Source organism: Lactuca sativa, chromosome 5, assembly GCF_002870075.4.
Source record: "Lactuca sativa cultivar Salinas chromosome 5, Lsat_Salinas_v11, whole genome shotgun sequence".
Lineage (NCBI taxonomy): Eukaryota > Viridiplantae > Streptophyta > Magnoliopsida > Asterales > Asteraceae > Lactuca > Lactuca sativa.
In genome coordinates this window covers 172,806,674-172,820,857 of record NC_056627.2, presented here as the reverse complement: position 1 = coordinate 172,820,857, position 14,184 = coordinate 172,806,674, and the positions used below count along the sequence as shown (strand labels likewise).

Sequence of the window (14,184 nt, the reverse complement as noted above, 5' to 3'; positions counted from 1 at the left end):
GCTCTAACTCCCTAAGGCATGTCTTTTGCTTTCGGTTTTTAGTCTGGGACATTAGGCTAACTATCACTTTAGGAAAATATGGGATTTTCCCGGTATACAAAACAAACAACTAATAGGAAAATAAGGGATTTTCTTGATTCAACTATCTACATTATTCAATACAAATATTCTCATGCATTTCACACTTTTATAAGAAAATAAAGGATTTTCTTGGAAAACATACTCTCAATTTGGAATGGCATACAAATTTTCTAAACCACTTATGAACTCACCAACATAATTGTTGACACTTTCTCTTTGAAATAACTTGTATTCTCAGGGAACCGCTAAGCAGGTTTGGAAATCAACTTTTGGGGATTAACGCGCTGGTGTTAATTACTTCTTTTGAAAGATGTTTATGTATTTATCTTTTGAACATGTAATGAATACAATCATATAAACATTTTTAAAACCTTTTTATATGTATGGTGGTGTGTACTTTCCTTTCTATGAACTGTTATGATACTGAATATGACGTCCTCCGCCCCCGAACGTTTCCGCCGTTCTGGTTTAGGGGTGTGACAGAACGATCCTAAACTAAAACACACAAAAATAAGCAGAAAATTAACATAATTAAAGAGATAAGGAGAAGATACATACCCGTTACCACATCTGGTGCTGCACGAGCCTCTTCGGCTGTCAACTGAAAAGCCCTGCTCCTCACAACAGGCGCATCCGCCTTACCCTGGCGGCCATCTTTAATCCTCAAAGTTACTGAAGCGGGAGCTGCATCCGGTCCTGCCGCTGCTAGACTTGGAAAATCGGCCTTTTATGGCCCTCTGATTGCAATGGAAGCAAATCAGGCTTGATCCCTGGGTAGTGGTTGTGCAATCCCAACTAAAATGCCCAGTCTTTTTGAAATTATAGTAGCCTGAACCACCACCACCACCCTTGTAAGTTCCACCATGCGTCTTGACGCACTTGCCACAGTGGCCCCGACCCTGCTGGCCTCTCGATCTCGAATCAAATACCTTAGGCCTCTTTCTCGAACCCTTTGAACCCTTAACCTGATCTGATTTCCTCTTCCTCTCCATCTCCAAGTTAATCTCCTTCTATTTGGTGAGCGTTATCATATCCTCCAATGTCTTGCAACTGGATCAACTCACAAACTTCCTGATATCATGCCTCAACATCTCATGGTACCTTGCCTTCTTCATCTCCTCATCCGTCACATACTTCAGAACCAATAACACCCCCTCACGGAACATATCAGTGATCTCCACCACCGTCTCAGTAGTCTGACGAAGGTCCTAAAACTCCCCCGCCAACTGTTGGACCTCAATCATAGGTGCAAACTTCGCCTGAAAACTCATCACAAAATCCTCCAAAGTCATGGAATCAATCGCCTCGCGTTCGAAGGAGTGCCCAACCTCCTCTCACCAGTCTCGAGCTCTGTCTTTCAGAAGACAGGATGTAAGTCTGACCTTTGCCTCCTTAGGACAAATACTAGTTCAAAAGGTGTTCCTGACGTCTACCAACCAATGCTTGCTCATAATCAGGCCCTTCCTCCCAAAGAACTCTGGAGCCCCACATGACCGGAACTCGCGGAAAGTCAAAGAGCGGGCTCCTACCATTGCCATCATCTCAGAATGAAAAGCGCCCAAGTGCCCATCCATAATCTCCAAAATATCCTCCTTAACCGTACCAGAGATCAAAGAAGCCTGCTCAAGAATACTACAGGTAATCTTTAATGAAATGAACTCATGTATCTGATCATTCATATGTCCGACCCCAATGCCCGAACCCTCACTGGCACCAGAACCATTACCAGATCCTCCTCGAGTGACCATCATACTGAAAATAAACCATTTAAACCATCAAGAACACATAAATACATATACATCGATGAATCCCATTCTCTACAAGATTCATGGTATCATCGTGACTTTCCTTAACTCGAGTACAGATCCTATGCTTCCAGTAGTACGGACCCATACTACCTTCCACATTTATCCACACTTTCCTCAAGGATCGCCCCGAGTCCTCCAGGTCACTTCCTTATCAACCCAACAATTCTCAATATGACAAGGCTCTTAACACCGAATCACCTATTAGGTCTTCCTAGGGCAACCCCCACACTACTCTACGCCATCAGATGCAGAAAGAACTCCCCCTAACACCCTCTAACTAGCTCACAAATACAATTACCTATTACCAACACCAAATAATTCTTCGAATGAAAGGTCTCACACTACAATGGTTGGACTCAAACAAGAGTTGCGCAATAGAGTTAAAACCTAACCTTCTAAAATTATCTAGTCTTAATAATATGTAACTTAACATATTCGCTTACTAGTTAGTTGAAGTTAATGGGAATTCCTAAAAGCACAAAGCAAGCAACATTCGAGCATCGAGTAATCGGAATAAGCATAACTTAAACAGACCATCCTATCACCGACTGATCAGTACTAGCATGCAAGTCTACAAGCTCATACAGCAGACATACACATGCATCTCTCCAAGCATTCTATCACGCAGTCGTGAGAATATCCTTAGCCCTAATCTAGCATGTGATTCACAGATTCACAAATCAAAGCATATCATAAAACATATATGGGTATTTTGGGAAAAATTACTTGATCTCGGTGGATTGCATGCACCACACCCCTTTCTTTTATTAGAAAACTCTTTTATAAAACATTTACTTTTTGAAAAATTTACCAAATCCTCAGTTTGAGTTCAGATACACCCAAGAGTATGCCTGAATCCCTCAAACCAAGGCTTTGATACCAATTTGTAACATCCCAAAATTTAAGACCAAAAATTTCATTTTTAAAATAACAAAACCATCATCCAAAACGTTTTCATAAAACCACAAAAGAAGATCAGAGTACGTCAATAATCATCCAAATACATTAAGCCAACAAAATGCAGAACAAGATGGTGTGTGCGATGCAATCATCCCGAGCCCTTCCCCTTCGATCAAAAAAGTACTTGAAAAATAAATTGAAAATTGTAAGCACGAAGTTTAGTGAGTTCCCCAAAATACCGCATATTATACATATCTGCCAGCTCATGGCTGTGTCGGGTCTATTTCACCCCTGGGTCTATTTCAACTCATGTGTCACCCCAAGTCGTACCGGGTCTATTTCACCCCCAAGTCTATTTCAACTCATATGTCAGCATAAGGCTATACCGGGTCTATTTCACCCCACTTATAGCAAACAGGCACACATGCATATAACGCATACATCAGGAGTAACCAAGACTACAAGCACATAACATATCCTAGTGTCCTACAATATAGTGAGCAAACTCACCTCAGTCCGCTAACAGTCAAACAAATGATCGGGCTGCTAAATCGGAAAATCCCCACTAAATCACAAGTAAATAAACCCTAATTAGAAATTAGGTCAATAATCCAATCTGTGAGTCCAAACCCTAAATCCTGGCCTTAATGGGAAAAAGTTACTTATTTTTTGCCTTATTGGCCTAACCCATCAAGACCCAAATATTACTAGCCATGAAGTCTAAAAGATAATCTATGTCCAAAATAGGCCCAATCGCAAAGGCCCATCACAGAAAAGCTTCCGGCCCAGCAAGGGCCCAAAGTCCCTAAATCCCACACATTGACTGAAGTATAGCCCAAAGTCCACTCTTGAGAGTACGCTTAACATACCAATCAGTACACATGTCGGGACCTTAGACGTGTACGCGTAACGTACCCCTAGGTACGCCCGGCGTATGCTGCAGCTGGAAAAAAAAAACTCATTCTAAGGTCTTAATCAGTTAAGACCCAACATCCAATTGTATATCCAGGCTTATTAAAGTGTATTAAGCCATAAACTTGCCAACTTTATGCTTTTGCATGTCTTAATGGGGCAAATCTTGGATTTAACCACATTATCTTCATGAAATCACCTTTAATCCTTACATGATTGAGCTTAATCCATCAAGACTCCATTTTTATGATTAGTGGACGTTAGAAACACTAGGATCTAACATTATAACCTTCTGGAGTATCTCATACTCTTAATAAATAGCTTAAGGACCATTTTATGATGAAATAAACCTTAAACTAAAAACTAACACATGGAGCCATCAAGGTAGAAGCTTTTTACCTCTAATAAGCTAGAAATGATGAGAAACCTCTGGATCTACAAGCTCTTTCTGATCCAATGCTTCTTCATAAATCGTCTTCTTCTTCTCTAAGCACCACACACACCCAAAACACACACACAAGCTCAAACTTTAGGGAAAATCGATTAGGTTTTCGAGATATGACTTAAGAGGCAAATGAGGCTGATACGGTGATGAACTTGAAGGACTTAATGAGCTTAAATAGGGTGAAAACCCTAAAAATTAGGGCTTGCCTCTGGCTTGAGTACGCCCTGTGTACGACTAGATACGCCCAACGTACGTAGGGGTTATCCCAAAACGTGCATGCAAAGGGAGTACGTCGTGCATACCTTGTGTACGCCCAACATACTCTCGACTAGTCGTTGATTAATTGAAATAATTGCTAAGGTTCATACCTGGCGACTCGGGTGTTACAATCTCACACCTTATGTTGAAACCAACCTTCTTAGGAGAATGTAGAAGTGTCAAGCATGGAGAATGTCTATAGCTTCAACTATGAAGTTACAATTTCAAATAAAAACTATATTGTACATCTCGATTAGAGGGTTTTTAGATGTGGGAAATGGCAAAAAAAAAGGTGATGTACCATGTAGGCATGCGATAACATCAATGATATCATTGAACATGCCAAAGATTTACTAATTTGTTAACTATAAGTTGACTTATGTCGTGTATCGAGCTGCACACCGAACTGAAATGGTATACCATTTACGCCTTCTCCTCAATGGGAATTAGCAAACGATGTATTGGGTGTTGTTTGTTTTTTCTAAAAAACCTCTTCTGGCCTCTTATTGTTGCGCCGCGCAGCACACGCGCAACAATTAGCCCTTCGTAGCTGTTTCTTTTTCAGAAGACTTCTGACTTAAAAACTGCTGCGCGTGTGCTGCGTGGCGCAACACTAAACCAGCTGCTTCAAACCTCTTCACGTCTTACTTTAACTTACTGCAACAGTCTGCAGACGTTAAAAAACAAACAAACTTTTTTTTTAAATGTTGCAGCTGTTTGTTCCACCTCTTCTGCTACAGAGGGTTGCAGAGGTGGTCCGCAAACTTCAGACATTTTCGCTTCGAAACAACAAACAACACCTTGGTGATGTTACCCCCTTTGCAACTTAAATATTTATATGTCTTTCTTAAGTGTATGTGTAATGTTATATGTTATCCACTAATATAGTATCTAATTACTTTGACCTCTAAAAAAATCCAAGCATCACACACCATCCTAATTTGGAGCTTACAAAATACGAATTCTTAATATCCAAATACGAGTGTGACATGTCCATATATATCCCTTGTTACATAGATCTCCAAGAATCACACGCCATCCTAACTTGGAGCTTACAAAATACGAATTCTCAATATCCAAATACGAGTGTGACATGTCCGTAGATATGCTTTGTTACATAGACCACAATGAAAATTTTTCACTTCAAACAGAATTCGTATAAAAAGGAATGAAGGTTCAAAGTTGGCTTATTTTTTTTATAGATTTATCCTATTTTAAAGCTAAAAAAAATATGACTTTTTATAAAGGATTGTTATTTTCATATAAAAACAAATTTCATGGATTTTTACATCTATGGCCTATAGAAATTGTAGCTATTTTGTTTTTTTTTTCTACTTTTTTAGGTATTTTATGGAAAAATCTTAAAAAAAAGGCAATTACGATTATTTTCACATAAGAAAAAAACTTTTTATTAAGGGTCTAGGTTATTCTATTTTGTTGTATTTTATTCTCATAGTCAACCTTTTCTTACATATAAAAAATCGGTTACAAATGAATAAGAAATTCGTTTATAAATGGAACAATTCAAACTATGATAATTGCACTCTCTTGGTTGTATCTCCCACCCCTCCACCTTCACAAACACATTCTCAATCTCAATTCTCAAAATCAACTCACACCGTTTAAATCCAATGCCAAATGTCCCACCTTTTTGATTCCAAATACTTCCAAATTCCAGTCGACTTCAATCTCAGGATGAATTTCATCAACCCCACGTGTAATTGCTGTTTTTCATTCCGTTGTTAGAGCGAGAGTGCAAGTAATAAGAGGGAGGGAGTGAGAGAGAGTTAGAGAGAGAAAGAGAGAGAGAGGAGATGGTCATCTTGCATAGCTTTCAGCCATGGATATCCCCAAGAATTCAAAATATCTCAAGGATTTCTCGTCCCAAGAGGTCAGGCATTATTAATTCTAATCCGTAAACTCGATTGCTTCTCATAACTTCATAACAGACAATCGACTTCATGTAGTAGTTAATTTCTGCCACTCATTATAATCTGGGCTTGTATCAATTGTATTCACAAATCCACAAGCATCCCTGTCATGATCAAACTTGCTTTATTTGGGTGTCTTTGTATTGTGATTCGTCTGTGTGAAGTTTCGTGGATTCACGCATTTTTACAAGCAACTGGTGTGCAATAAAAAGCTAGAATTACATCCCTTCTGTAAATGTCTTATTTTCCCTTTTCTTCTAGACATCATCAGACGTATACGATGCTACTATTCTACACTTTCTTGATTAGTTTCTTCTCATACTCATCAATAAGCAATCAAATTAGATGTACTCTAATTTTAGTTACAACAGCTTACATTTAATTGCAAATTCTAGCAGCCACAATATTCTAGAGGTTTGATGACAAAATTAACCTTCATTTATATAAATAATACCCAATAAAGGAAGTGGGTTTTTCTTTAATGATGTATAAATGGATGATTTATAACCTTTTAATCTAATTATCAACTATCAAGACATTGGAGCCCCACGTATTTCCTTCCATAACTTTTAGGGAAGAAACATGAAGAAATTGGAGAGTTAGTTTTTGTGAGTGGAAATATTGAGCACTGTGGAATGTTAGTGCAGTTTTTCAACTCAACTTTCATTGAAGTTTTCATTGTTCAATGTGGGCCCCATCATCATTCATTATATTGCCACTTAGTAGTTATAGCCATTTCATTTCTTCCTATTACAACTTTGTACTTTTGAAAAAAGTGAAAGTACATTTCTTTAAAAGGATAGTACTTTTTAAAGTACAATATCTTCATAAAAAGAAAATTAATAGAAAGATCCATGTTGAAAGTACATTACCATTTTTTATTTTTTATTTTTTGTATTTAGCTCTTTGGTATATTTGGAATCAGAAGCTGATTTTGATACAATGATTTCAGAGAATCAATCCAAGATTCATGTTGCTGGATTCATTCTTCAGCTTTACATGTAAATGGCATGTTTAAGAATCATCAAGGTGAGTCTAAAGCAACTTATATTATATTATAAGAACTTCTTAATAACATCAGCAATGTACTTTCATATAACTTTTTATTATATCATCTTTCTTTCTTTTCTCTATTACAAAGCCATACTTCCATTGTTTTTCTTATTTAAGCATTGTACTTTACTTTGAAAAATCGACTCATTTATAATAAGGAAGATATAATTGCTATTTCTTGCATTTATAGCCTAAAAGTAGAAAATAAAAAGTTACTTATGATGATCTTATACATGTTATCTTTTTCATTTGTTAGGAAAGCGAAAGGTCAATTCAATAAAAGCATCACATAAACATAAGACAGGTGTCTCAATGAACATGTACTTCATGAAAAATATTGACTCACAGCTCTTGAAGGTGAAATTACCAGATTACCCTCAGGTGAGCATAATGGCAATCCATAATGCAATGTCTCAGTGATCAACTTTATGTATCACCAACAAGAAAAACTCACTTTATTATAAATACAAATGGTTATAGAAAAAAAAAAAAAAAAAAAAAAAGATTCATGACATTTAAATAGAAATTAGGAAAATCAAGTTGCAAATATTGATAAAGTGACAAATTTCAACAGATGAATTAATCCTGCAGGTGAATCGAAAAAGGATGATGATAGCTGCATTGGCATCTTGCTTAGTTGTCAAACTGATACAACAAGATCATGGGAAAACAGTGATTGCTTCTGTAAAAGATCTACTTTCAAGGGTAATTCAGTCATTTGGCACTTCAAGTTTGCCTTTTGCATGCATATCTAATTCTTTGGATAAACCCACACCTCTGCAATTGGATGTATCTTTGCCTTCATTTCATGACATCAAATGGGGATTTTCGCGCATCATGTACTTATTCAACATACAACTTGAGAGAAATGTTTCCACGTAAGTTTAACAAATTACAGAAAAGCCCTTGTACTTCCACCATATTACCAATTTAGCCACTTAACTATCGTCAATAGTGATTAAAAAACCATTACACTTCTTTTTATCCTTCTTACTAAAAAACCATTTTTCCTAACCATTTTATCAATTTAGACATTGAACTGTGTTTTATGATTGTTAAAATATTTGTTTAGTGACTAAATTACCCTTGAGTTTAGCCACTTAACTATTTTTATTTTTAGGTTTTTGATTGTGCTCCTTTTAGCTTGCTTTTCGTTTGTTCTTATTGGTGGAACACTCTTCTATAAGTACAGGTACTTGTTTTATATTTTAGTCAAAGACTTTTATTAAATTATTGTTTTATTATATTAGTTATTTGATTATATTAATATCAGACTTTCATTATAATGCCAGGCGTAATACACAGTCATTTGAAGATTGTCTTTGGGAAGCTTGGGCATGTTTGTGTTCTTCATCAACACATCTGAAAGTGAGATTTCATTTTAATAATTTTCTCTATTTTATTTTTTCTGAAATAAAACAAACTATTTATAGCTTTTTGTGAAATGATATTTAATAAATTTGTACATGTTTTATGCAGCAAAGAACTAGGGTTGAACGTGTTATTGGTTTTGTTCTTGCTATATGGGGCATTTTGTTTTATTCTCGCCTCTTGGGAACAATGACAGAGCAATTTAGGGTACTTTTCTTGAATCATATGCGCAAAAAGACGAAAATACCCTTGTCCTCATTAAAATTAGTTCTCCAATCCTGTCAAGTGCAAGTAGGATTGGGACTTATGTCAATGGGACAAAAGTTGCAATTTTTTGTCACACCCGAAAAGTTGGGACATGACATGTGTGAAAAAGACGAAAATGCCCTTCCAATCCTCATCATTAAAAGTGATCCTGGAAAACTTCTCCAGTCCAACTGTGATCAATGTTAATGTGACAATAATTGCAACTTTTGTCCCCCACAAAAAAGGTTGGACATTACATGACCTTCTCACATGTGAAAAAGACGAAAATGCCCTTGTTATCATTGAAAAAAGTGTAGAAAGGTTCAATTGATATGTGTATTTGTACAGCATAACATGCAAAAGCTTAGAGAAGGAGCACAAATGCAAGTTCTAGAGACTGATCATATAATAATTTGTGGAGTTAATAGTCATTTGAGCTTCATATTGAAGCAATTAAACAAATATCATGAGTTTTCTGTGCGATTAGGTACAGCTACAGCTAGGTAATAATGTCTTAAAAAATATTTAAAATTTATATATATTTATATGACTACATGTAAGTGTAATTACATTTTAAAAAAAAAATGTATAAATAGGAGGCAAAGAATTCTTCTTTTGTCTGATATCCCAAGGAAGCAAATGGACAAAATTGCTGATAGTATTGCAAAAGATCTTCATCATATCGATGTCCTTACAAAAAGGTATTCTTGTCTCATTAGCAATAGATAGTTTCCTTTTTTTTTTTTTTTTTTTTTAAAAAAAATAAATAAATAAATTTTCTTCTATTTTTGGTTTCTTTCTTGTTGTGCAGTTGTAGTCTAAGCTTAACAAAATCATTCCAAAGGGCTGCAGCCAATAAGGCACGTGCCATAATAATATTGCCAACTAAGGGTGATAGGTAAGATTCTTTTCAAGGGTAAATCAGTAAATGTAAGAAATAGCAAAACATACTTTCATTGATTTGTTTATTAAAACATCTTACTTTCATTTCTTCCTATTATGATATTGTGTTTTTTCCAGATTAGACCTCAAATTTATTTTTTGCCTGAAAAAGACCTTTTATTTTTTTCATTTTTTCCGAAAAAGCCCTCAACTTTTTTTTTTTTTTTTTCCGAAAAAAACCCTCAACCTTTTTAGTTTTTCTCGAAAAAACCCTCACATTTTACAATTTTTTTTGGAAAAAAATAACTAGATCCAAATCGGGAAAAATGAAAAAATACAAGGTCTTTTTCGGGCAAAAAATAAATTTGAGGTTTAATCCGGAAAAAAACACAAAATATAAGTTTTTTTCTAGACTAACCCAAAAAAAATTGTAAAATGTGAGGGTTTATTTGGAAGCCTTTAGAAGGTTGAGGGGTTTTTTCGGAAAAAAAATACAAAGTTGAGGGCTTTTTCAGAAAAAATAAAAGGTCTTTTTTTTTTTTTTTTTTTTTTTGAGTTTTAATCCAAAGAAAACACAAAGTATAAGGTCTTTTTTGATATAATTAGATAAAAATTTCAATTTATAATGTCACTAATAAGAAAAATAGTGAAATTACAATGTTTAAGTAGATACATTTTTCAATTTACAATGTCAAATAAGAAAAAAGTTGAAATTTCAATGCTATAAATATAATCCACAAATAAATAAAAGTAAATTTGCTATTTTTGATAGTATAGAATTTTTTTTTTGGAGTTGTTAGGTATGGAATAGATACAGATGCATTTTTATCAGTTCTTGCTCTTCAACCTATTTCAGACATGGAATCTGTTCCTGCAATTGTTGAGGTTAAATTTTATTCTTTATTTTTTTTTTTTTATAAAAAAATAAAAAATACATCGTGTTTCAAAGTGTATAACCAAAATATATTTTTATAATTTGTTTTTAGGTTTCAAGCCCAAATACATGTGAGCTTTTGAAGTCAATCTCAGGGTTGAAAGTAGAACCTGTGGAAAATGTAACATCCAAGTTATTTGTTCAATGCTCTCGACAAAAAGGGCTTGTAAAGATCTATAGACATTTGCTAAATTACCAAAGTACCCTCCAATTTTTCTTTTTATCACAAATCATTGTCAAAAGGGCTAATAAATCAATAGTACTAAGCTAAGCTAATTGATTTGTTTTTTGCAGAAAATGTATTCAATCTTTCCAGTTTTCCTCATCTAGCTGGATTGAAATATGGTCAACTAAGAATTGGATTTCAAGAGGTTAGTTTTTCTTTTCTTTTTTTTAAATGTATTTATAACAATTTATATATATTGTTAATTTCTTTTTATTTTTTCAGGCTGTTGTTTGTGGTCTTTATAAAAAAGGGAAGATAAATTTCCATCCAATGGACAATGAAGTTGTAGATGAAGATGACAAAGTATAAACATATATATATATATATATATATATATATATATATATATATATATATATAATATTATAAAATTATTATAAGTGATTATAATATAATAATAAGTTGCATTTATAGGTATTATTCATTGCACCTATAACTGGACAATGAAGTTGTAGATGAAGATGACAAAGTATAAACATATATATATATATATATATATATATATATATATATATATATATATATATATATATATATATATAATATTATAAAATTATTATAAGTGATTATAATATAATAATAAGTTGCATTTATAGGTATTATTCATTGCACCTATAACTGGGAAGAACAAAACACCGATTTCATATTTTAGTTCAATAAAAGAAGAAGACGAAATTGACCCTCATAAACTTGAAGTTATAAAAAAGATTGGTGAAGAAGCTCCACATAATGCACTTCAAATGGCAAAGTCACGTTTGGAGAAAATTGTTAAACGTCCAGCAAAACCAGGGTCAAAGGTAATACTTTTTCATTTAAATTTTATTCTTTTAACATTTTTTTTTTTTGAGTGATAAATGATAAATGTAGGCATCAGATTGGAGTGTGGGACCCAAAGAATGCATATTATTACTTGGATGGAGATCAGATGTTGTTGATATGATTCAAGAATATGATAATTACTTAGGTCCTGGAAGTGTTGTTGTAAGTTAAAATTTTTACTTGAACAGAATGGAATGGAATGGAATTGCTCATTCCATTGTTTGTTTTCCCTGATGAAACCGGGAATGGAATGGAATTACAATTTTAATTTTCATGTAGGAAATTCTTTCAGATGTGCCAATTTCAGATAGAGAAAAAACATACAAATTTTCAGGTCAACACAAGATAAAACATGTTAAAGTCATCCACAGGGTAATTTGAAATATTGAATTTCTTCTTCTTCTTTTTTTTTTTTTTTATCTAAATTCGGCTCCTTGTGGGCCCCACACTCAGCTCATTATTTTCCATTTTTTTGTTTAAAATCATAAATAATTGCCTAAATAAACAGATTGGGAACCCAAGGGACTATGATACTTTAAAGGAAACAATTGAACACACTCAAAAGTCTCTTAAAAAAGGAGAAGATGTTCCATTTTCTGTTGTTGTTATATCTGATAGAGAGTGGTTGCTTGAAGGTATTATTAATTATTATTTTCTTTTTAACCTAAATGCAAAAAATAGCAATATATTTTCATTTCTTACTTTTACAACTCCATGTGCTTTTGATTCTTTTCTTTTAAGTTAAAGTATATTTCTCTTATAAACAAATAAATAAATGAAAGTATTTATTGCATTTAACATTTTTCTTTAATTCTATAGATCCATCAGGGGCAGATAAGCAGTCTGCATATTCTCTACTTCTTGCTGAAAGTATTTGTCTCAAGCTTGGTGTTAAGGTTGCTATTTTTTTTTTTTTTTTTTTGCTGAAAGTATTTATGCAACAGTGTTTTTACCTTAAAAAAAAATTGTATATCTTTTGTCATAACATGAAAAACATAATTGCCTAGTTTGCTTAAAAAATCAACTTTGCTGCATAAATTGACTTTTTTGGTAATTTAACTTTGACTTTGACTTTTGACCTCTTCTTAACTATAGGTTCAAAATCTGGTTGCAGAAATTGTTGACTCAAAACTAGGCAAACAGGTAGTATAATAAATTGTTTTACATATATCATTTTAATTACGATTTAATGATAAGAAAAAAACTGAAATTATAATTGGATATAAGTTTATTTATTGCATTTATCTCTTTTATGTTGAAAATTAATGTTATCACTATTTAGATTACAAGAATCAAGCCATCATTGACTTACATAGCAGCTGAAGAAATAATGAGCCTTGTAACAGCTCAAGGTTATATATATATAAAAAACTCTGTTTCTTTTTTTTTTTTTTTATGTATAAAACTTTTTTCTTTTCTTATAATTTTAATTTTATATCTGTTTTGAATATTAGTGGCCGAAAACAGTGAATTGAATGCAGTTTGGAAAGACATATTGGATGCTGATGGAGATGAAATTTATGTGAAAGTAAACATTTATCCTTCCTTCTTTCAAATTTGACAATTAAAAAAAAAAAAAAAAAATCTTATTATTGTAAATCTTTTTGTTATTTTTTATTCAGGACATAAGTTTGTACATGAAAGGGGATGAGCATTTGTCGTTTTCTGAGCTCTCTGAAAGAGCACGATTGAGGAGAGAAGTAGCCATTGGTTATGTCAAAAACAACAAAAAGGTGAAACATACATATATAAATATAACTCTTTCATTTTTTTTTTTTTTTTAACTTACTTAATATAGAAACAACTAATTAAAAAGGTGTTTTACATTATCTTTATCTTCCTATTTTAGGTTATAAACCCTGTTCCCAAATCAGAGCCTCTTCCTCTTGAACTCACGGATTCTCTGATTGTTATATCGGAGCTTGAAGGAGAACAACCTGTTCTCTTGTAAATCTTGACTTCTTCTCCAAGAAATACTTCCATAAAATCAAGCATCAAAGACAATTTTTAACAAGAAGTTATAATTGTTGTTAAAAAAAAAGATAAAATGATTCACGTACAAATTGATTTTGAGTTTGATACATGAAAGGGGAAGATTTGCGGAAAAGTATGGTGTAAAGTGCAATTATTGGAACTTTTGAGTGTAAAAAGAAGGAAAAAAAATATTAGAAAATGAGAAATGAAGTGGTCATTTTTGTTTTATATTATATATATTTGTGGTAAATGACTTTTTTGGTACGTGATGGGGTCAAATGAGAGAATTATAGTATTCTTTTTTTTTACTTATTTTTATCATAGTATTTCACTTTCTATTTATT

The 14,184-nt window shown here is 33.3% G+C and overlaps 1 protein-coding gene across 2 annotated transcripts; it reads left to right on the top strand.

The window, feature by feature from the left end:
- The first annotated feature begins 5,933 nt into the window (after window positions 1–5,933).
- Window positions 5,934–14,184, top strand: LOC111883539 (putative ion channel POLLUX-like 2). Of its 2 annotated transcripts, XM_052764370.1 has the most exons (24): window positions 5,934–6,295; window positions 7,288–7,364; window positions 7,645–7,769; window positions 7,980–8,266; window positions 8,509–8,580; window positions 8,681–8,756; window positions 8,868–8,966; window positions 9,354–9,508; window positions 9,602–9,706; window positions 9,817–9,903; window positions 10,688–10,772; window positions 10,874–11,021; window positions 11,116–11,192; window positions 11,270–11,350; window positions 11,644–11,844; window positions 11,915–12,028; window positions 12,146–12,238; window positions 12,375–12,501; window positions 12,686–12,762; window positions 12,962–13,009; window positions 13,149–13,218; window positions 13,321–13,394; window positions 13,489–13,599; window positions 13,716–14,184. In XM_052764370.1, exons 1-24 carry the CDS (start codon window positions 6,219–6,221, stop codon window positions 13,815–13,817), a joined length of 2,568 nt encoding a protein of 855 aa, XP_052620330.1. In that variant the 5' UTR covers window positions 5,934–6,218; the 3' UTR covers window positions 13,818–14,184. The 2 variants fall into 2 exon arrangements, with proteins under 2 accessions (XP_052620330.1, XP_052620331.1); XM_052764371.1 differs by lacking the exons at window positions 5,934–6,295; window positions 7,288–7,364 and having other exon boundaries at window positions 7,963–8,266.

Excerpts from the sequence above, each read along its gene's own strand:
- LOC111883539 (XM_052764370.1), top strand. The coding sequence starts at position 6,219 with ATGGTCATCTTGCATAGCTTTCAGCCATGGATATCCCCAAGAATTCAA. Across the intron at positions 8,757-8,867 it reads CTTCATCAACACATCTGAAA|CAAAGAACTAGGGTTGAACG; the intron begins GTGAGATTTCAT and ends TGTTTTATGCAG. Across the intron at positions 11,193-11,269 it reads TAAGAATTGGATTTCAAGAG|GCTGTTGTTTGTGGTCTTTA; the intron begins GTTAGTTTTTCT and ends TTATTTTTTCAG.